At 40.2% G+C, this 22,558-nt stretch overlaps 1 protein-coding gene across 1 annotated transcript in view; it reads left to right on the top strand.

Moving 5' to 3' along the window:
• EFNA5 (ephrin A5) overlaps positions 1–21,820 on the top strand; it is a 292,990-nt gene extending 271,170 nt beyond the window's left edge. The window contains exons 3-5 of the mRNA XM_025388984.1: positions 11,009–11,074; positions 11,466–11,546; positions 17,347–21,820. Coding sequence (XP_025244769.1) covers positions 11,009–11,074; positions 11,466–11,546; positions 17,347–17,468 — 269 coding nt within the window. The 3' untranslated portion in view covers positions 17,469–21,820. The remainder of the gene's footprint in view (positions 1–11,008; positions 11,075–11,465; positions 11,547–17,346) is intronic.
• The last annotated feature ends 738 nt before the right edge of the window (positions 21,821–22,558 follow it).

The raw sequence follows: 22,558 nt of genomic DNA, 5'->3' as shown, positions 1-22,558 counted from the left end.
GGCTCGGCTCACTGCAGCTTTGACCTCCTGGGCTCAAGCCACCCTCCTGCCTCAGCCTCCCGAGTTGCTGGGAACACAGGTACACACCACCACACCTGGCCAATTAAAAAAAATTGTTTTTTTATATAGAGAGACAGGGTCTCGCCACATTGCCCAGGCTGTTCTCAAACTCTCGGGCTCAAGCAATCCTCCTGCCTCAGCTTCCCAAAATGCTGGGATTATAGATGTGATCCACTGTGCCTGGCCTTGGCAGATTTTTTTAAAATCTCTACAATAATTCTTCAAATCTTTATTGAACACCTGTTAAGAACAAAGCGATAGACTCTCCAGAACCAAGAACCCATGAACACAACAACTTGGCATGGCGCCTGCCTTTGGGGGAATTTGCAGCTCTAGTGGCAGAAACAAGATGTATTAACCAGTTCTAAAACAAAATAGAATGGGTTAAGTGCCAATAAGGAGACAGAAACAGATCTCTGTGGGAACCTGGAAGAGGGTTATTGTGTTGGAGAAATGGAGACATACCTCAAGTGGCCAGAGGGAGCAGGAATTTTGAGAGGCAAAGGAAAGGTCACATGAGAAAAAGTGGACTTTCCAGGAGATTCTAGGAGGGAATTTTGTTGGTACAAGCTATGAATGTATGCCAAAGAAGGGAAAACAGTGGGAGGGATAAAGAGGGAGCCCGGGAAGTGGAGGCTGCAGTGAGCCCTGATTGCACCCCTGCATTCCGGCCTGGGCCACAGAGACCCTGTCTCAGAAAACAAACAACAAACAAAATGAAGAAGAATAAGGTTGGGACCGGATTATGGAACAGGAAACCCTGGCTGCTGTTCTGTGCTATGACGAATGGAAATGCACAGCCATTAACTTTTCTGGAGATAATCCGTCTCAGAGACAATCAGAGTAAGCTAGAATTTAGTCCATGAGATTGACTTTCCTTTTCTCCACTCTATCTACATAAAAGTGTTATCAAAGAAAGCATTTTGAGTGTGAAACAAAATGTACATTCCTGGTACCTAACGACTCCCTCCTTGGTAAAATTTCATCTTCTACAGAGAGAACGTTAATTTGTTCAGGCCTCTAGGATTCCATGTGGAGCCTGCAGGCTAAATGAATGGATATTTCTGTCTAGATAATTGTAATACCACCAGAAATGATAGGCACTGGGGAGAACGTGGCTTACTGGTTAAGAGATATAACCAAAGAAATCATTGATTTGTGTAAACAGATAATTACCCCTCCTCCACCCTTTTCTTTTAGGTGGAGTCTCGCTCTGTCACCCAGGCTAGAGTGCAGTGGTGTGATCTTGGCTCACTGCAACCTCCGCCTCCCAGGTTCAAACAATTCTCTGCTTTAGCCTCCTGAGTAGCTGGGATTACAGGTGCCTGCCACCATGCCCGACTAATTTTGGTATTTTTAGTAGACGTGGGGTTTCACCATCTTGGCCAGTCTGGTCTTGAACTCCTGACCTAATGATCCACCTGCCTTGGCCTCCCAAAGTGTTGGGATTACAGGTGTGAGCCACCACGCCCAGCCTGTTTTTGTTGTTGTTGTTGTTGTTGTTGTTGTTTTTAAATTAGAGACAGGGTCTCACCCTGTCGCCTGGGCTGGAGTGCACTGGCACAATCATAACTCACTGCAGTCTCAGTCCTGGGCTCAGGTGATCCTCCTGCCTCAGCCTCCTTAGTAGCTGGGACTATAGTTAGACACCAGGCTAACCCAAATAGTATACAAAACAAAATTAAAGAGCGTAATGAGAGCGTTTATATATAGCAGCACAATATCCATGGACTGGTATGGCCATGGTGCGGGCTCTATAGCCACCTCTGGGCTGGTTTTCTTTAGTGTCATCACTGTCATGTTGCAAAAGCAGTCTCAACACCCAGCCTAGTTTCCTCTCTGCAGGATTTACATCCTTGTCCTACTGTCCCTCTAGCTTAATAGCATGCTCACGCTCTTAACATGGATTGAAAAAAGACCTGAGATCTTAACATATTTTCAAAAGGATCAGGATCTTCCAGCACCCTAATTCTCTAAATTCTCTCAGCCTCAGTACACATCCTCACATAAATGTCTTCATCACCACCACCACCCTCCAACACACACAAAATAACAAATCAAACTATGGTAGAATCTGGTTTTTAAAATTTAGGCTAGAAAGGATCACAGTTAATTTCCCTTGTTTTTCTTATGACTCCTAAGTAACTTTTAATCACCACTATCCACACCTGAGTCCTTCCCCCTCCATATTTGTCCTTAGAACTCACAACCTCAGAAGCCTTCAGCTGGGTGCCCCCTGCTTAGGGATATCCCCATGCAGAGGCCCCAGTAAGCGCAGAGCTGATGCTATCAATCTGTAGAGTAGTGAAACAATATTCTAGATCTGTGGGGATCACCTGAGTTTCTAAGTGCCCTATAAAATTGTACTGCCCCTCTAAAACAGGTCATACTTAAAATTTGTTTTAGAGAAGATGAAGCTAATGAGGAAACTGAGGCATAAGGCAGGTTAAGTAGCCGGCTCAGAACCACAAAATAAGTCAAAAAGGATGAACCAGGGAGAAAGAGAACCATTATGCATACACTCAAACTGCTAAGCCATGTTTCTTAAAAGAAACCCTCACCAAGGAGAATAAAAATGAAAGGGGTTTTGAAAGGCTCACAGAAATATTAACTTTTTTCTAGGAGCTTCTTTGAATTGTATTAACTTGATGATTTATTAGTAATTTACTGTCATGCTACATTAGTGCTGTGTGATAACGACATTGTTTCTGTTAATATCGTACGAATGAGGAATGAGATTTGTGGCTTTGCTTTCGTTGCCTAACAGCTAACAGCCACCCTCATAGGGTATCACACAGAGGGGCAAAAGGAGCCTGTGGAGAAGCAATAATATAAATAGTTCCTCTTGTGGGATTCTAGGAATTCTGCCTTTGTTGGAGTTTTTGTTTTTGTTGTTATTATGGTTATTATGGGGCTTCCATCTGAAGAAGAGGTTTTCTAAGTGAGTAATTCTGCCTATCTGGTTTGTTGCTGTTTTGTCTTGTTTTGTTTTGTCAGATAATACCTCTCTAGTACAGTAGATTCACCAGAGTAACCACAAACAAGAAAGAAAGAACTGGCTGACCTTAAAGCCTGAGAAAGTCACTTAAATATTGTGTGGCCTTAGGCAAGGCCAGGTCTCAGAGAATAGTTAGAACACTCACTGATAATCGAAAACTTACTTTTTCTTAACTGTTCAAAGATGTTCAGTGATTTTTAAAAATAGTAAAATATATAAGAAACTGAAATATATTTCTTCATGTTAAGGAGTTTCTTAGACAATTAAAGTGATATCTAAATATTATCTTGCTTTCTGTGCCTTTGTGGACGAGATTTCCCCATTCACATGACTGACAGAGGTGAAATTTACATTCAGAATGTGAGATTTATTTAAAGCTGTCTTAAAATTTCCTTAGAACTAGAAATGGGCCGGGCATGGTGGCTCACACCGGTAATCTCAGCACTTTGAGAGGCTGAGGCAGGGGGATCACTTGAGGTCAGGAGTTCGAGACTAACCTGGCCAACATGGTGAAACCCTGTTTCTACTAAAAGTACAGAAATTAGCCGGGCATGCTGGCATGCACTTGTAATCCCAGCTACTCGGGAGGCTGACACAGGAGAATCGCTTGAACGTGGTAGGTGGAAGTTGCAGTGAGCTGAGATCGCACCACTGTACTCCAGCCTGGGCGATGGAATGAGACTCTGTCTAAAAAAAAAAAAGAAAGAAAGAAAAAAAAAGAACTAGAAATGCTTCTTATAAGGAGACATTTTAACATCGTCCTCCAAAATCCACGTTTTTGTCTCGTACCTGAATAGATATCAAACTGTATGAGACAAATCATCCCCTTCTTCAGTAAGCAGCAGAAACAAAGTTTGTTGTCACTGAGCTTTTAAATGCAAGTAAAAGTTTGTTCATACTTCAGATACATATATACAAAAAGCATGTTAATGTCCTACTTAAGTATTCCTAGAAATGAGTGGAAACTTGTCCTCAGCCATTTACTTGAGGTCGCTAAGAAAAAGTAATTGATCTACTGAGAGTTACCTGCTGGAATTTAAATAATACTCAGGTTAGTTATTAGCAATGAGAACTTTGCCTTAAGGGGGCAGAGAGATGGGAGGGGAGGGAAACAGTGGGTAGGGTGGGTGGTGCTTCCCATTTCTCGTTTGTGTGTGGCTGCACAGCTGGAACTTATTTTACCTCCCTTGTCCCGAAGTTTACTCTAATTATTTGTTCCCTGTTACAGTTCCCTGGTGTTAAAACCAAGTTTTAATTTGCAGAATATGTTTTTCTGTCCCTCTTGTTATGTGGTGGGAAACACATTCCTTTTCTTATTCTAATTTTTAAAAGAAACATCCCCAGAGTCATATCAAAGTTTCTAATATTTACATGATATTCTTAATTTCTCCAAGGCCTCTGTCTTTACTTAGTGACCTCCTTTCTAAATTTTACGTCTTGGGCTCTGACCTTAACCTGCCCATGATTTAAGTCTTGAGACACAGTGGACTGCAAAAGAAGAAATGTGTTGGCAAATTTAGCAGCTCCTGGGGTTGCACCATGGATGCAAGCTTGGTAAACCAGGGCCATGAGCAAGTCATTAAAACACGTGACTTTTAAATCCCAAAAGTTAGAATGGGTGAGAAGTATTTCATCATAACACATGATTTTGTTCTTTATATGAAAATTAAGTATCCTATGGTGCTTTTAAAAAAGGGCACATAGCCATTTGCAAATTATTGCTCTGGTATTCTTCCCTTAGAAGAGGCCTAACTTTTGTTTTAAGAAGTTTTCAGTGGATCTGGTAACCATTTTCCAAGTCCATATGGCTTTGGTTAATCTCTATTCTGTTCCCACCACTTCTTCTGTTTCCCCACTCCACTCATATACACAAACTGGATTTTATTGATTCGTCAAATTTTAGGAGATATTTCTAGTAGTACCATGTATTTAAATGGGCTTTACTTTTTCAGCATTTATTGTGAATGGAATATTAATGCTTAATTCCACCTTCACCTGCCTAATTTGCATATATTTGTGTTGTATGTTGAACTGCATGAAAAACCTACAGGGGAAAAAACTGGGCCGTGCTAACAGCTAATAGCCTATCTTTTCTTTTGACTTGCACAAATTGAGAAATATTGCCTGTGGCAAACATAATGGAAAACTGCATTTTTAATGCCCCCACACACACTCATTTCTTTAAAAAGAAGAAAGCGGCTGAATATTCTTAAAAATAAAACTTCCCAAAGTACCCAGATTGACATGGGACACAGAAAAGGAGGATTTTGGCTTTCAGAATTAAGATTTGAAGCTGAATAAGGTTAGGCAGAGATGTTAAGGTTGACTAATGAGTACAGTGTTGGGCCTGAAAATGTGAAAGAAATACAATATTTCCCTCCTTTTCTGCTGAAAGTTTGGTACTTCGTAAAGAAGAATGGTTGTTACCTTAATGATCAGGGAACTTTTGAGTTGTTTGAAGTTTCATAATCTTTGTATTTAACTTGATGGCCTGTGTAGAAGATAACTAATAGGAGTTTTTTCTTTTTATAGTAAGAGAAGTTTTAACTTATTTTAAAATCCTTTCAGGTATTTTTAAAGACTACCTTTGCATTCTATTTCTCCTATTTGAAGAAAGGCATTCTCCTTAAGATTTGTGTTCACATTTTGTATCCACTCATTTTGGTTTCCCCAGCAGTTCAGAGTTAAAATGAGACATCATGTAATTGCAAAGAACAGCACAGGTTGGCTGCCTTAGCAAAAGCAAACTAAGCTGCATAGGAAGGAAAATGAAAGACACTTTTTAAATGCTGGAGTGAGAACATTTAAATTGATACGTCTTGTCGTATTTCTTCAACAGCAGCTTATAATTACCTTTCTTCAAGGCATATTTTAAGTGGACTTGTAACAGTAGCTTGAAATGTAAACTAGTAAGGGATCCAGTTGCAGAATCAGGAGTGTGCAGCTCTGTGGGAGCAAGGGCATGCTGGCCATTAGCAGAGCATGCCAGAGTGTCTTAGTCCTTCAGTCTGAAGTTGGCTTGAAGCCTTTAATTACACAGATTTGTTAGTGTACAGCATTGTATCAGCTCTTGATGAAAAAATTACCCCCAAATTTTGTGGCTAAAACATTTATTATTCCACAGTTTCCGTGGACCAGGAATCCAGGGGCAGCATAGCTGGATCCTTTGGGTTTCTCCTAAGGCAACAGTCATCTCAAGGCTCAGCGAGAAGGATTCACTTTCCAGCTCACTCACCCGATTGTTAGCCGATTCAGTTCCTTGTGGGTTGTTGAACTATGACATCAGTTCCTTGCACCTCTTGGCTGGAAGTCTCCCTTAGTTTCTTGCTACATGGTCCTCTCCATTGGAAATCTCACAATATGGTACCTTGTTTCATGAGCAAAAGACAGAGTGTTCGCTAGACGTAAGGCACAGTCTTTTGTAACATAATCAGAGTGACAACCCATCACTTTTGCAGTATTCTGCTCATTAGAAGCAAGTTAATAGGTTCAGCCCCCTCTCAAGGGAAGGGGATTATACAAAGGCCTGCCTACAGGAAGTTGGGGATCACTGGGAGCCATGTCAGAAGCTGCCTGCCACAAGCATCATGGCAGTACCTGAAGGGATGTGTTCTCTACTCTGTCTGAAGGATAGACCTATGATGAATTGTGGTGTGAATGTTACATATATTTGCATTGCTAATTATAACTTTTAGAAGTGCTGATTTGGGGCACTGAATATGGTCACTTTTCTATACCAAATTGGCTAAGTGCTGAGTCACGCTCACCTGAGCCCCAGGAGACCAAGATTTTTGGGAAGGCTAAAGTTAGAGCCCCTGTCTGAGGTCGTGGAACAGAGTAAAAGTAAGAGGCCCTCACGGCCTTATTAGCGAGGTACTCTCAACACAGAGAACCAGAGAGTCTCCGGCTTGTATTTCATTATGTGTTATAAGGTTTTGATTGGTACTTTGCAGCTCATTCAGGGGAAGGGACTCTATGGATTGATTTATAAAGTTGCTATTAAGATAATGGAATGGAATGATTATGCTTGTTTTAATTGTCCCCATATCCCTATTCCCAGCTTCCTGACTCCAGTATACACTTTAAGGAGTAAACTGAGTAAATGGAGGTGAATTTGGATTATGCGGCGGCTGTTTAAGACATTTCTCATTTTATGTTGAAAAATCCTATTAGAAAATCCGTGTATCTTTAGAGGAAGATTTCAGATCTAGATTTTTTTCACCTGTTTGCAAGTCACTGCCTCTTTTTGGTTGCCAAAGCTCCGATTTGGAAATTTAGGGATAAAATGTCTTCTGTCCCAGTTGCTGCTGGTTAGCTTCTGGAGGACCTGTGAAGCCTCTGATAAACATGTCTGGTACACACTCTTGCTTCCTGCCCAGAGCTGCGCTGGCTCTTCATGTGAACCTCAGTTGTCACATGGATCCGTCCAGGTACCCTAAACTGTGGTTCATATTTATGTCCCAGCTTGAAGAAGCACAACACAAGGGCAGGGACAGTTTGAAATCTTATATCTCTTCACATGCACAGCACCTAATAAAGAAGCTGATACATAGTAGGCATTTTATTTTATTTATTTATTTTTGATACAGAGTCTAGCTCTGTTGCTGGGCTGGAGTACAGTAGCTCAATCTCGGCTCACTGCAACCTCCACCTCCTGGACTCAAGCAATTCTCATGCCTCAGCCTCCCGAGTAGCTGGGATTACAAGTGTGTGCCCCCATGCCCGGCTAATTTTTGCATTTTTAATAGAGACAGGATTTTGCCAAGTTGGCCAGGCTGGTCTCGATCTCCTGGCCTTAAGTGATCCATCCACCTTGGCCTCCCACAGTGTTAGGATTGTAGGCATGAACCACTGCACCCAGCCCATAGTAGGCATTGTAAAAGCATTTGAAATGGTAGATGAAGCTGCAGTAATATGTAATGGATTTTTATAATTATTCACTATCAACTTTCAACATCGACTATTCATTTTCTAAGGAAAGCAGCACAAGAAGTTATATATAGTGAATATAATTTATATATATAAATTTATATATATTTATGTATATAATTTATGTATAAAATGCTTACATATTTGCTTTTAACTAACATAAAGTTGGCTTTTAACTAAGACAAAGTGATGTATCTCTAGAGCCCTAAGGATTAATACTACCTACCTCCTGACAAAAACAAGGCATATTTTAAGATTTTACTCCCTCATTTCCATCCTCTGCTCTATCTATTGCTCATAAATTGATCCTGAGATTTTCTTTATAAGTTTAGTGGTGGGAATATTATATGTTTCAATTCCTCTGTTATGTTTTGTTTTTAGTGCTCAGTCCTCTGCCTTTTGCTTATTGTGATTAGTAATGCACTTATATCTTCAAATAGTACTAAAAATTAATCATCTGTATATTTAAGTTGGTATAAAGGTATCCTTTGTCAGTCAGGAAGTATGTGGTGAAAGAACCTTGAGCATAACATAGAGGAAAACCACACTCTCACTTTATTAAACCTTACATTTAAAAAATAGAGTTTTGATACTATATGGAAAAAGTTTTCATCTTTTTGGATTTTTTGTTTGTTATTCAAGGTGTTAAATAAGAAACCCAAGTTATACTAAGCTAGTAAGGCACACTTCTCAGGTTGTCTTGAAGGGTTAGGAGTTTACTCCTTGAGCTCAGGCCAGTGATGCAGTGATGATAGAGTCAATCCATGGCATGCAATCTGTGTTGTGTACTCACATATCACATTGTATGCTAATATTCCTTGTTCATAAATTTTTCTAAGGATTAGAGTATAATAGTCAAACAGTATCACAAGGCATCAGCCACATTTTCTGGTGATAGAAAATAAGGAAGTAATGGGGCAGGTTGTTAGGGAAGAGAGGTTTTTATTTTATGTGTCATATAAATACAAATACATTTGATATTTTTAATTTACAGAAGTATGTAGCACATCCACTAGCTAAGACTATGTCCCTCCTTGAGAGCTCATGAGAGAACTCTCCAGTTTTTTCCTGGATGGCTTATCATTTGCTCTTTAGTTATTCCCATGTGCCCTACAATAATTTTCATGTCCTGGATTTATTTCTCCTATATACAAATCTGAAAGACCTGTACTAAATCCAAGAAGCTCCTCCCTAAACCAATTAAGCATTTGATTTTGTCTTCACCATGTTTATCTAGCAGTATCATCTGTAAAGTCAGTTATTTGCATGTAGCAAATCAAGTTCGTGAGGCTTGAAGTGAGTTCATCTCAGCTCAGAAATTCATAGAACAGCAGTGTGAACATCCATGTGTCACTTTTTTCACACTAACTCTCATGAATAAGACATATACTCCCTCAAGAACCCGTGGTTTTCCTAATGAATTGGAGTCACCTATGTGTACTGTATTTGCGACATGCACATTTGCAGTTGAGGTCCACAGGAAGGACACCATTTCCTGGATCAAACCGCAGAGTGCAAATATTGTGCCCTAAATAACACACTAGTTACTGTAAATGTCAGTAGAGGGAGTTTTTCTGACTTTGATTTAATGAAAGCCTACAGCAAAGCCAGCTGTTAGCACTTCTTAACTGCTTGTCAGGGCAACCAGGGGAGATAGGGAGGACCAAAAACACTTTTTCTCTATACTTTTGTTTTAAAATTAAAGTAGTTTTCAACAGGTGTTGAATAGGGACACTGGGGGCTCTATACTACTTGACGTTATTTAGTTGGTGAATTTAGTTCTCCTCCAGGAGAGTTACTTGGATCTAGAATTACATAAGGAGATTGTATAAAATGTGTTTGCAAGTTTGTATATTGAATCCTCTTACCTGCAAAAGAAGCATTTTTGTGTTCTGGGCTCCCCATGAGGAATAATTTAAAAATAAAGGAAAGAGAAGACACACCAAATGCCGATCCCTCGCTTTGTCACTTTGGGTATTGCCAAACTAATTGTAAGCCATGTGTGATTTGATGGATGTCATCTGCTTTTTCTGAACAAAGAAACCACTTGAAGCAAACACATAGGGAGGAAAGTATGCGACGCTCGTTTCTGTAATTTTTTTCATTTCTAGAATGCATTAGTAAATACATGTGGTTGTGAAGGGCCTTACTGCCCTTGGAAATTCCTTTGACATTTTGCTGTGTGTACAGAGGGGAGATAATCTTTCAACTGTAGGGAAAGTTTACAGTCTTATTATCTTGAAGAGGAGAAGAAAGTTTCTTCCTCAAGTGATTTATAACTTGAAACATGCTGTCATGTTTTGGTAAGCCCACTTTATTAATTCCATCCTTCTCTGTGGCAAATTTTAAAAAAAAAAATACATGTAGCATTGCAACATAGTGCTTTCTCAATAGCATATTGTACTTATAATAGCATGATGGAAGTTACCGGGCTTGGGTTAGTCATATAGAATGCAGAGCCAAGTTCTGAGTAAAACCTCTAATTGAATTACCTGCAAAAGCACTGACAGACAAGCTTTCAGGACGGACAAAGCTCTGCTTTCCCGAGCAGAAATAGGTCATGTTTAAGTCTGCCTTGTAACTCTCTGTTATTGGATTTTGCCGGCACTTTCACCTCATGCCTCTGTTGGGCCCCTTTTCCTGCAGCAGAGGAGGAGCAGCTCTGTGAAAGCCAGAGGGCTCACACATTATCCTCTCAATTTAGAGAAAATTGATAACAGATCAAGTTAAATGGAAGAGCCTTTGAAATAAAAATCCAAAGTATTTCTTCACAGATTACTCAGATTCTTGCATGATTCTTTTATTGTATTGAAAAGAGAAGATCAGGATATGAAAGTAGCCTTTCTGTAGCAGTGAGACCTGAAAAGTACTGTTTGTTTTAATTTGGGGGAAGAATTAGAGAAAGTTCCTGTTGTCCAAATCAGGAAAGAATTTATTGTCCATCATGTGTATGTGAAAATGAAGAGTAATGTGTTGTTGTTCTCTTCTTTCTCTCCTGCTCTCTCTCTGTGTTATCCACAGCCTCTGCAATCCCAGATAATGGAAGAAGGTCCTGTCTAAAGCTCAAAGTCTTTGTGAGACCGACAAGTAAGTTCACTAGAATGAGCTTCAGAGGGTGGCTTCACTGCGCATGCTTTATTGTGTGGTCTGGTTCACAGCGGTAAAACTTTTTTTACTGTTAAATCTTGTGTGGTATCTGTTTTGTATATCAACATTCATATTTTAGTTTTCATCATATTTTTTCTCATTCTTCATGATGCTTTTACTTAAGTACACAGCAGTTGCTAACTTGTTGTTTCTTAGACTGTTGTACATGCAGAGCAAATGGGAACAATATTGGCATTTAGAACATGCCATTGATTGCAAAACAATCTTTACATAAAAAAAGAAAAAAAGGAGAGAAAGAAAAAAGAAAGAAATGGGAGTTTAAGGGTGTCTTCACTAACATATTTGGCTGTTATCTCTATTTTTGTTATAGATAGCTGTATGAAAACTATAGGTGTTCATGATCGTGTTTTCGATGTTAACGACAAAGTAGAAAATTCATTAGAACCAGCAGGTTAGTATGCTTAGAGAATCTCTTTTAACAAATGCATCTATTTCTCTGGTGCTTCAGTATTTTTTTCCTTTCTTCCTCTCTGCATGTTTGCATGGTATAGTTGTTGTTCTGCTTTTGCTCATTGCTAGCGATGCTAATATGACTTATATTCTACCTCATTCCTCCAGTATCTTTGTGTAATGCATGTTAGATAAAATAAAACTTTTCTTTTTTGGAATGGGTTTGAGCTAATGCAGTATCCTAATATAGAAGCCCCATCAGAATGCTAAAATCTCACTGCCTTTTACCATATCCTCAGAGCATGCTGGTGAATCACTGTGAATATTAAAGGTTCTGTTTTCATATAAGACACAAAACATTTCTATTGTATATGTTCATAAAATTTTATTTTTTATGTCCAAATCTATAGATAAAAGTAATAAGACTATTGCATAAAATAGAAACGAATTCAACATATTTAGTTTTCTCTAGAAATTTACATGCATCATTGAACTGACCTAAGGAACTTTATTTTATTTAAATATTATTTTAGCTATTGTCAATAGTAATTGGTCTAGAGAAGTATAATCACATTGCCACCACAAATTCACACATCTCTTGCTGCCACAAATGTACCAGTAGCCTGTTGAGCCAAATGTGATCCTTGATTACCGAGGCAAAATAAGTTTTAAGGATAAATAAAATTTTTCTACTATTGACTTCCACACTCCTAATGTTTCCCATAACTAAAGAAAAATAAAACCCATCAAAGCACTCATTGAGGCATTTAGTCTGTCGCATACTATGGATAATGAGAACATGTAAACTATTCATTTGGTTATCAATTCAGTCTGGCCATTTAATGAAACTAGATTCACTGGGAGGTGTGGTCGCCCTCTGCCAAGTGCTTATGGAGGAGTGTGCCTGGAGGCCCTGTGTGTTCCCTTCCTCTGTGGTGTCCTCTTCTCCCCTACCTGCTCCAGATCTTCACTGGTTTCCTTACCCATCTCCCTTGATCATCTCAAAGCTTAAGGGCAATAAAATGTTTTCCTCTTCATGGAGAGATTTGAGCCCCCTTATGTAAATGGAGATTTTTTTTTTTTTTTTCTTTTTGTAGTAGAAATTTCTCTTCCTTATGGTCCTAGAAACTAACAGGCATTGAGGTCCACTTTTTCCTCCAATGTTGTAACCAGGACTGCACAGTCAATGAGCCTTAGGGAAACTTACCCTGAGTAAATGCTGTGCCTCAGGACATACAATAGCTTGCCCGTTATAACTGACAGAAAGAGTTAGAGTTTTTTCCCTGAAGCATTCTTGTTTTTCTAAGGCAGGCATCTCACCCAGAGCGCAAATGAGAGGTGTGTACAATGAGCTCTCCGAGGTCTTAGTGGCTCCCCAGGGATCAGTTAGCTGCTTTAGAAAGTTTTAAGGAATGAATGCTGACATGAAGACTTTTTAATTGTGTCCTGGAAATCTGGAGCCATGACTTTGGCTTCTTAAGGTACCAGAGTCCTCACAATTGGGGACTTGGGCCATCAGAGGATCTGCAAGTTACTCAGTATCTCCCTCAACAATCCCAGAGTCTACACTCTTCCTTCTGTGACTGAGGAGACTCACCTGTGCCACATTGCTGATTAGATAGATCCAGGTTTAATACTCAGATCTTCTGACTCCTATTCCAATATTAGTATCAAAGTAGTAGTCTCTTACCATTGCTAGAGGTATGTTCATAAAGAGGACTTAAGTCTCTTGGCTTTGTTAAGAAGCCACAAGAAGAATGAGCAGCATGTTCTAAACAAAAATTACCCAGGATTATGATCTATTGATACACATTGTACATAATGTAGGCATATCTTTCCCATGGTTTTTTTTTCCCCAGGGAATCTCTACTGCCTGTCTACAGCATAGAAGGCTGCTTAGATACCTAACAGATTGCGTATTTTTCTCTGGTAATGAAGAGGCACATGGAGGACCATCCTGCCGTTAGGAAAATTACCTTTGAATTCCACTAACGATACAATGCAAGATATTAAGATGCCTTCGTGCATGAACATATGTCACTGTCTTTGGGGAAACAATGTTTTTTTTTCACTGAACATTTAAAATGCACAATGGCCCCAAATTGACGGACATATAACTGCTGGAAGTTTGCAAAAGTTTGGCAGAATGTAGTTCAGTGTGTGCAAACGTGCACTGGGGAGTAGAGCGTAGGTGTACATGCAGGAAAAGCTCTTTGAGTCAGTCAGAGCTATGTTTTAAGGGCTTGCTGGTGAGCAACTTCACTAACAAAGTGAGACAAGGTTGAGCCACAATTCCTGGCAATAAGAAAACAATAAGGAGTGAAGCACTGTGCCTCACACCTATAATCTCAGCAATTTGAGAGGCTGAGATGGGTGGATTGCTTGAGGCTGAGAGTTTGAGACCAACCTGGACAACACTGTGAGACCTTGTCTTTCCAAAAAAAAAAAGAAGTGGTGTGTGTGCCTATAGTCTCAGCTACTTGGGAGACTGAGGTGGGAGGATTGCTTAAGCCCAGGAGTTCGAGGCTACAGTGAGCTATGATCATGCCACTGCACTCCATCCTGGGTGACAGAGCAAGATTCTGTCTCTAAGAAGAGAGAGAAAGTCCCGTCAGACTTGCAATTTTTCCCCACTGTGTCAAACCACTGAATGAAAGGGTATTTGCCTTCCCCTAGCTCCAGGTGTAGACCCAGTCTTTATGAACCCAGCAAGTCTGAAAGGATTCCACTGCATGATCTCAGCGATGTGTACTAATTCACCTGTCTTTGGAATGTATTTGTCTTTTTTGTTTGCTTGCACACTCTGCCTGCCAGTTTCCTATCATCAGGGATGCAGGATGATCTCAGGGCAGACATATGCCACATAACATGCTCCAAAATATTGTTAGTGTTCTCTCCATTAACCATTGAAACCCCCATGTTGTGGAATCCTGTAGCCAAGAGGCAAAACTTGATTTAGCTTCTGAAGAGGAACATTTTCTTCTCTCAAGCCCATGTTACAAGTGTTAGAAATTCTCTCATATTTAGGTGTACTTTTCATTGGGATAGATTTTGCCTATGAATTCCTCCTTAGAATTCTGAAATTGCTCAGATTTGCCCAAATGACAGCCAGTTTCTCATTTCACTTTTGGGGGCTGTAGAATTTCCCAACACTGGGAACCTGTTTTAATCAAAGGATGCTTTGTGGAATCCCAAATGAGGAACAGCGTGTTGCAGGAAGAAGAGAAGGATCCTGATGCCCTAATGGGACTGACTTTCCTTTTGTGGGGCAGGAAGATATATATTCGCTGGGTGCTTATAAAAGGTTAATTCCAAAGATTGTATATGATAAAAGGACTGAAAGGCCCACTTAGCCTCATACTGCACTTAGATGAAAAACAAAAGCCTTTCTCTCCATTACCCTGTAAGACCTATTCCCTGTGTCTTGTGCTGAGTAGACCTGGAATAATGGATAGCCCTCACTGTGTACATAGAAGGGGCAAGGGTGGTGGTGAAGGGGTTCACACCGAAGATCTAAGTGCTAGCTGGGTACCTTTAACAGTACACTTGTAAACTATACAAGGAGAAGGATTGGGTAATATGCTAGTAAAAATAAGATAGAGAGGAATCCAATAGCTGATGCAATTTCAGGTATTTAAATATGTGATATTATGAAATGAACTCTGGAATCCTCAGGGTTTATGGTTATTTCACAATTAAGCCTGAAGTGCTCCATTGTTTTGATTGACAACATATTGGTGCTCTTAAGAAAGTGATTTGGATTTTAATTTCAGGGCTATTAAGGGCCTTTACTTCTACTTCCTGTTAACTACAGATTTAATTAATACACTTGCAAGGCTGAAAAAGAGCAGAGAATAGAGGAGAGTCTGAAGGTATTTGGCCACATTGTGGAGGACTTTATATATATTTTTTCTGCATCCATTTATCTTACCATCTTGCTTCCTAACCTTTTCTAGTCTCCTAGGCTAAAATCACTCCATGTAGATTCACTAAGGTCCAGGAAAAGGGAGCAAATTTGACAAGGGGATGCAACAGCTTTTATTCGAGGGAAGGCTAAAATGATAAGAGCACTCCAGGGCAGGAGACTCAACACTAAGAAGACCTTTCTCATTGGGAATGGATGTGATGGACAGAAACATCCCAAACGAGCATATCTGAAGCAGAAGTCAGCCTGTGAACCTGAAAAGTGGTTACTTTAGGACAAATGTTAGGGAGTGTGATTCTACCCAGTGAACTAAAAGCACCCTTACTGTGACACGTGTGGTAGGAAAATATAAATGAGTTTAAAATAATGGTTAGTTAACCCGTTGAGGGGTTTGAGGTGGCCCCATCCGGGGTATTTAGGGATTATCCTTTGAGGTCAATATAATTGTGAACAACCACTAGAGCCTTGTTACCATTCTCTCTGACCCTTGAGCAATTCCCAGATGGCAACTGCTGAACACCTACAGGAAGTTACCCTGATGCTGAGATAAAATTTGCACAGGGACTCACTATTGGCCCTCAGAATGTGTTATTCAGAGATCCTTAGTCTAAAAGCACAAGTGGCCAGGTATGGTGACTCCTGTCTATAATCCCAATGCTTTGGGAGGCCAGGGGAGGAGGTTGGTTGAGGCTAAGAGTTTGAGACCAGCCCGGGAGGCAAAGCAAAACCCTGTCTCTCTAAAAATGTTTTAAATTAGCCAGGCATGGTGGTTCACACCTGGAGTCCCAGCTACTTGGGAGGTTGAGGCAGGAGGATTGCTTGAGCCCGGGAGGTCAAGACTCCAGCGAGCTGTGATTGGGCCACTGCACTCCAGTCTGCACAACAGAGCAAGACCTTACCTCTCAAAAACATTGATTAATTTAATTTAATTAACAGTAAAGAAAAGCATGTTAGACAGGTGGAAAGAAGAAGACAGGCAGCCCTGGAGCAGAGCATGGCTCCTAGGCAAGCCTCCAACCTCTCTTTGGTACTAATTGCTGCAGAGTTCCCATTTTGAAGTTAAGCCTGTTAATCATGCAGATCAGGAAGGCTATCCAAAGTCAGAGGCAGCCTCATAGAACACTTTATAGCTAAATAAAAGAAGCTTAACTCACTTAATCCATTTTATTTAGAGGAAAATTTGCATCCACGCTGATAATTTATGTGCCAAGCTTCAGCCCGATAAAAATAAAAATAGTCAAGTTCAAGTAATTTAATCTTAGAAATACAGGGTTTGTAATAGAGATAGCACCATAATTGACACCTAATTATAGGCAAACTAGTGGGCATAGGTTTATTGAAGTTTACTAGGCATGATGTATAGTTTATCCAAAATGCTGTTGTTTTGGCATTTAGTTTTTCATGTTTGAAAATTCGTCTAGGCATCCAACAACCAGGCAATCTACACTAATCCTATGAAACAGCTAAAAGAAGGGAAATGGGCAGTGCATTCTGCCCCACCCCCACCAACATGTCAGTTGCCTGCTTGTGACATCTTAGGTTTCAAAGGTACATTCAGATATCTGAAATTTGTGCAAGGCATATCTGACTGCTGGCTAACCAAAGCAGCTCACTTGCCAAAGTTTACGTGTATGCATAATTTTTCCCTTCAATTTTTAAGGAAAGTATTAATATTGCTGAGAAAGTCCAATTTTCTTTGCTTCTTCTTTGTTTGCTGTAAATAATGAGTGATTATGCAGACATGAAAGTCAATGGTGGCACAAGGTTCATTACCCTACTTTGCAGAGGGTGGCGAGGTCTGTTAACAGCAGGCTACTGCAAGAGAGTTATTAAGGATGTGAAATCTCATTGGAATGTGTGCTTTCTATTTGAACAGATGACACCGTACATGAGTCAGCCGAGCCATCCCGCGGCGAGAACGCGGCACAAACACCAAGGATACCCAGCCGCCTTTTGGCAATCCTACTGTTCCTCCTGGCGATGCTTTTGACATTATAGCACAGTCTCCTCCCGTCACTTGTCACAGAAAACATCAGGGTCTTGGAACACCAGAGATCCACCTAACTGCTCATCCTAAGAAGGGACTTGTTATTGGGTTTTGGCAGATGTCAGATTTTTGTTTTCTTTCTTTCAGCCTGAATTCTAAGCAACAACTTGGGGCTGGGGGCCTAAACTTGTTCCTGCCTCCCTCACCCCACCCCACCCCCAGCCCTGGCCCCTGACTTCTCTCGCCCCTCCCAAATTAAATGGACTCCAGATGAAAATGCCAAATTGTCGTAGTGACACCAGTGGTTCGTCAGCTCCTGTGCATTCTCCTCTAAGAACTCACCTCTGTTAGCACACTGTGTCAGCGGTCTATGGACAAGGAAGAGTAGTGGCAGATGCAGCCAGCGCTGGCTAGGCCCGGGAGGGTTTTGCTCTCCTATACAATATTTATGCCTTCTCATTCAGAACTGTAAGATGATCGTGCAGGGCATCATGTCACCATGTCAGGTCCAGAGGGGAGGTATTAAGAATAGATATAATATTACACCATTTCCTATAGGAGTGTATAAATGAACTGGCTTCTAAAAGGTTGAGACACTGGGTTTTTTAAAATGTGACTGTCTTAAAGCATTCTTGACAGCAAAACTTGTGCTCTCTAAAAGAAGCCTTTTTTTTTTTTTTCTAGGAGGCAGGTTGGGTGTGGAATGCTAATACAGAGCAGGTGTGAAAACAGAAAACTACAGGTTTGCTGGGGGTGTGTATGTGTGAGTGCCTCTAATTTTTTTGGTGACTGGGCAGTGCACACCAGATATTTTTTCTTTGAATACAGATCACCATGGTGCTACAACTTTTTTTTTTTTTTAGAAACTCAAAGAGGCATTTTTATGAATAAAGTGACCTTCCCTAAGGCTGACAAGCCAGGGTTGATGAGTGCATAGTGGAATAGCTTTGGATGCTCCTCTGGGGGATGACGTATACCAAGGAGAGGACCGCAGTGGCCAGAGGAGACATGATTTGGCTTTGCTGGAGCGCCAGTGTGCTGTGGCCTTTCCCCGCCTCCCACCCTAGTACCCACGTTTTGCTCCACACTCCATGACTGCAGGGGCTCGGACACAAACCCCTGTCACCAGGAGAGTCAGTCAGCACGACTTGGGAGGGCTAAAGGGAAATTTGGAAATAAAATTCCAACGTTTGGAGTAAAAAAATTCAAGTGTTGATTTTATATTCTTTCCCTTTCTGGCACAGCCTAAAGCATAGGGGGAACATGTGTTTATCTGTGGGAGATAAACAAGATGGAGTCCCAAAGACTTTAACAAAATATTTTTTTAAAAATCCACTAGAATAGAAAATACATTATTTAGATATACTTTATGCTGAGAGTGAGTATATATGCTTGTCCTATTTAAACTTGTGAGAAAAAGTGGTATCCCTTGATACATTTAGAAATATGGGGGCTATCTTGTTTCATTGTGGGGGTGGGGCAGAAGGAGAATAAATGCAGGATGACCCTGTTGAAGGAATCTTAGCATGGCCAACAGGGGACATTTCCAGTCGATTACCAGGAAATGCAAGCCTCGGGGTTTCTACTGGTGGTGGGGCTGTCATGAACTTCAAAATCCAAAGCCTAGACAGGGAAAAGTGTTAGACCAATGGAAAAGGAATCCAACCTTTTTTTTTTTTGGCTATTGCACGACATGTCAACAGAAACCATGCCTTTCAAAGTAAGAAATGTGATGATCATGTAAAATGTGAAAAATTGAAAGCATTCCAGCAAAATAAGAATTTTTTATATCTTTGTTTTTTAAGATGTATATGTAAAAAAAAAAAAAAAAAAGAGAAGGTCACGTTATGGACAGACTTCGTGAATGGGAATTTGCTTAGAATTGTGAGTAGTTCTGAATTAGAAAAGTATGTGAATGAAAGGCAGCTGTAAATGTATTGCACCCTGGAGAGTTGTACACATGTTGAAATGTAATCTGGGCTTACCTGATCCATTTGGAGTGGATGTCACTGCCGAATCTGTTCTCACATGGAACCATGTGCGTGGGGTTGCCAGCCTCACAGATACAATCAATCCTATTCCCCCCTGACATCAGGAACTCCTCTGGAGTGGCAGAGTCTTATCACAGAAGGCAGCCACCATTTCACTGAAACAACAGTTCACGGCATTCAATTCCTTTTTCCTTTAACTATTTATATACTTAGTACTCTCAGTAATATTCAGAAATACTTTTTTAAAAATAATTAATAGTTACAGGCTTGTTGGTCCAGTGGGATTTGGGTAGGGGGAGAAAGATACCTTCTAAAATGAATCAGTACAACCAAAATAATACTGCATGTTCTATAACCACAAGGAGATCAAATGATTCTGTAATGATTCCAGTTAGTCATAACTACGTTAGTAGTGCTAAATTCAATTTAGAAATGGTGACTTCTGTGGTTTTCCTAGCATTTGTCTCTAACAAATGGTGAAATAATTACTCATGGCCCTCTCTGCCATTGTCTTTCATTTTTTCACAGTGAAATTCGACCCCTTTACTTCACCATTCTGCCACTGCAAATTAAGTATAAAGAAAATAGCAAGACTATCCACACCAGTAGACAGTATGCTTCTCTACTTATAAGTGACATAATCATAGCTAATGCACTTGCCATGGAGTTTTCAAGATGATTGGTGTCAGACAGTTTTCATTTTGTTTAAAAAGTGTTGGTGGCCTTTTGTGGTGTTGTTACAATCCTCTGGGGGCTTAGGAGGATGTTGATGCAACTTTGTAGATGCTTTTAATTTCAAAAACAACTCAAAAGTCTGAAGGGCAGTCATAGCTGCCACTCAGCCCCAGTTAGTCAAACCCCAGTGACCTTTGCCCCTGGTTGCCAAGGGCTTTGCAACATGAAGCAGGGAAATAAGGATCTGTCTGTTTAGTGGATACCGTGTATCCTTTAATAGACCAGGTAACAGTTCGTGTTAGTTTAGACTATTGTTTTGTACTGTACTTTCTTGGGTGGCAGAGGAAAGAAAAGTAAAACATTAAAAAAAAAAAAAAAAAAAAACTGCGTTCTTTAAATTCTGTATTATTAGCAACCTCTGTTGTATATAGTGTTTGATAATAAAGTATTAATTTGATTCTTATGTCTTTTGTAAGTGAGAACAATAGACTTTCAGGATACAAAACATGCATTGAGGCTTTGAAACATCCAATGTGTACCGTGGCTGAAAACAAGAGTCACAAGTGGCTGAGACACTGCTCCATACAGGACTCATGTGTGGCCATTGCCCACCCAATCTTATGACTCCATCATCTCGGGACCTGGAACAACATGACTTTTTTGATCAATATTTTGTCCTCAGTGTTTTCAAGGTCTGATGTTGGAGCCCTGTGGCCCACCCTCCCTTCTCCACCAGCATGTTGGTTTGAAAAGGATAGGGAATTTAGAAATGGTTCTGTACTTTGGTTTGGTTTGGTTTTCTGTGTGTGATTGTTTTCATGGACTGTTTTATTTTTTCCCAGGAAGAGTCTTTATCGATATCATGTGCAGCTCGCTCATGGAAATGGTTGCAAACCAATCAGTGTAGGAAGGTTCAATGGGGCTGTTTCCCTCTCCGTGTCGTTGTGAAAGGAAGAGTCACACAGTACCTGTGGATTTTCAGGGACTCTGTTTTTCTCCGGTGCCTTAGCAACGGCAGCAGCCATTTGTATTAGTTTCAAATAATTAGAAAAACAGTTTTCAACTCCTCCTTTCCATTCATTGCTCTCAGAGTTGTGGTCACTGACTTTTCTTTTGAAAACCACCTCCACCAACACCCCTGTTTGCCTACACCACCCCCCTTTTACTTTATATGTTTAGTTTATTTTTTTGTCTCTTGCCTTCCTCCCACATTTTATTTCCCTTCAGAGCCGTGAATGGTCAGGTCTGTGTCTGGTTTGGCATCACTGAGTTTTTCCCATGCATTGGCCCCAGGGCTGCTAGGATGTGAGACAAATCTCCCTACAATGGGCTTGCTCCCATTGTGTGTACAGTTTAATAGATGCTGGCATGTCGGAGGTTACCCATGAGTCAAAATCCGCTTTCCATGCTTACTCTTGACACCCCATTGAAGCCACTCATTGTGTGTGCGTCTGGGTGTGAAGTCCAGCTCCGTGTGGTCCTGTGCTTGTACTGCCCTGCTTTGCAGTTCCTTTGCACTTACTCATCGAGTGCTGTTTTGAAATGCTGACATTATATAAACGTTAAAGAAAATGTAAAAAAAAAAAAAAAAAAAATACCCACACACAAACAAACCCATACGATCTGTATTTGTATATACACGTGTCCGTACAAGTATACCTAAATAAAAATTAAAGATTTTCATCATTTTAATTGGATCCCTCCTTCTACTTCTTTGTTCCTTGAATGACGCCTTCATTTCAGGGGCTACTTGTACTCTGCTGATTTTTCAAAATCTTTGTGGACAGAAAAGATAATGCAACATGCACAAGGGAAGGCCTGGGAAGCTCAAAGAATGCAGAGTTAGAAATGGCCAAGTATCTGGGCTCATTCCAGTTATTCTGATGAGAGAATAGTGAGATTTCAGCCTAGTCTCTGTATTTGAGCCTTAAAATAGGCACTATGACAAGCCCTGCATCCTAAAACGACTGTTAAATACAACAGGAGCTAAATACAAATTATATTCTGTTACTTTGCACGTAGTTTATTCACCCCGTCAAGAAAAAGACCAAATAAGCATTTTCCCAGCAAATATACTGGAAGAAGAAAAGAAACAATAACAGTAATAATAATCACTTCAGTACTGCCCAAAGCCTCAATTCTCACAATCAAGGAATAATTAACTTACTACTGTGTGACCTTAGGCAAGTCACACAATATTTTTGGGACTCAGTTTCCTTATCTGTGAATAACAAGGTTGTATAAGAGATTTGTTTGATTTTCTCAATTCTACCCTTTTGGGGCACTGCAAAGCCCATTTTACATCTGTGTGATGTGAGTGTTTTTGTCTTTGATGATGACATTGCTATAAGCACAATTTGACAATTTCATCTGTAGAAGAAAAAACCATCAAATATCTGACATAATAGACACCTAATGCATTTCAAGACTTGGCT

This window comes from Theropithecus gelada, chromosome 6, assembly GCF_003255815.1.
Source record: "Theropithecus gelada isolate Dixy chromosome 6, Tgel_1.0, whole genome shotgun sequence".
In the NCBI taxonomy this organism is placed as follows: Eukaryota; Metazoa; Chordata; class Mammalia; order Primates; family Cercopithecidae; genus Theropithecus; species Theropithecus gelada.
This window is presented reverse-complemented; position numbering and strand designations above follow the sequence as displayed.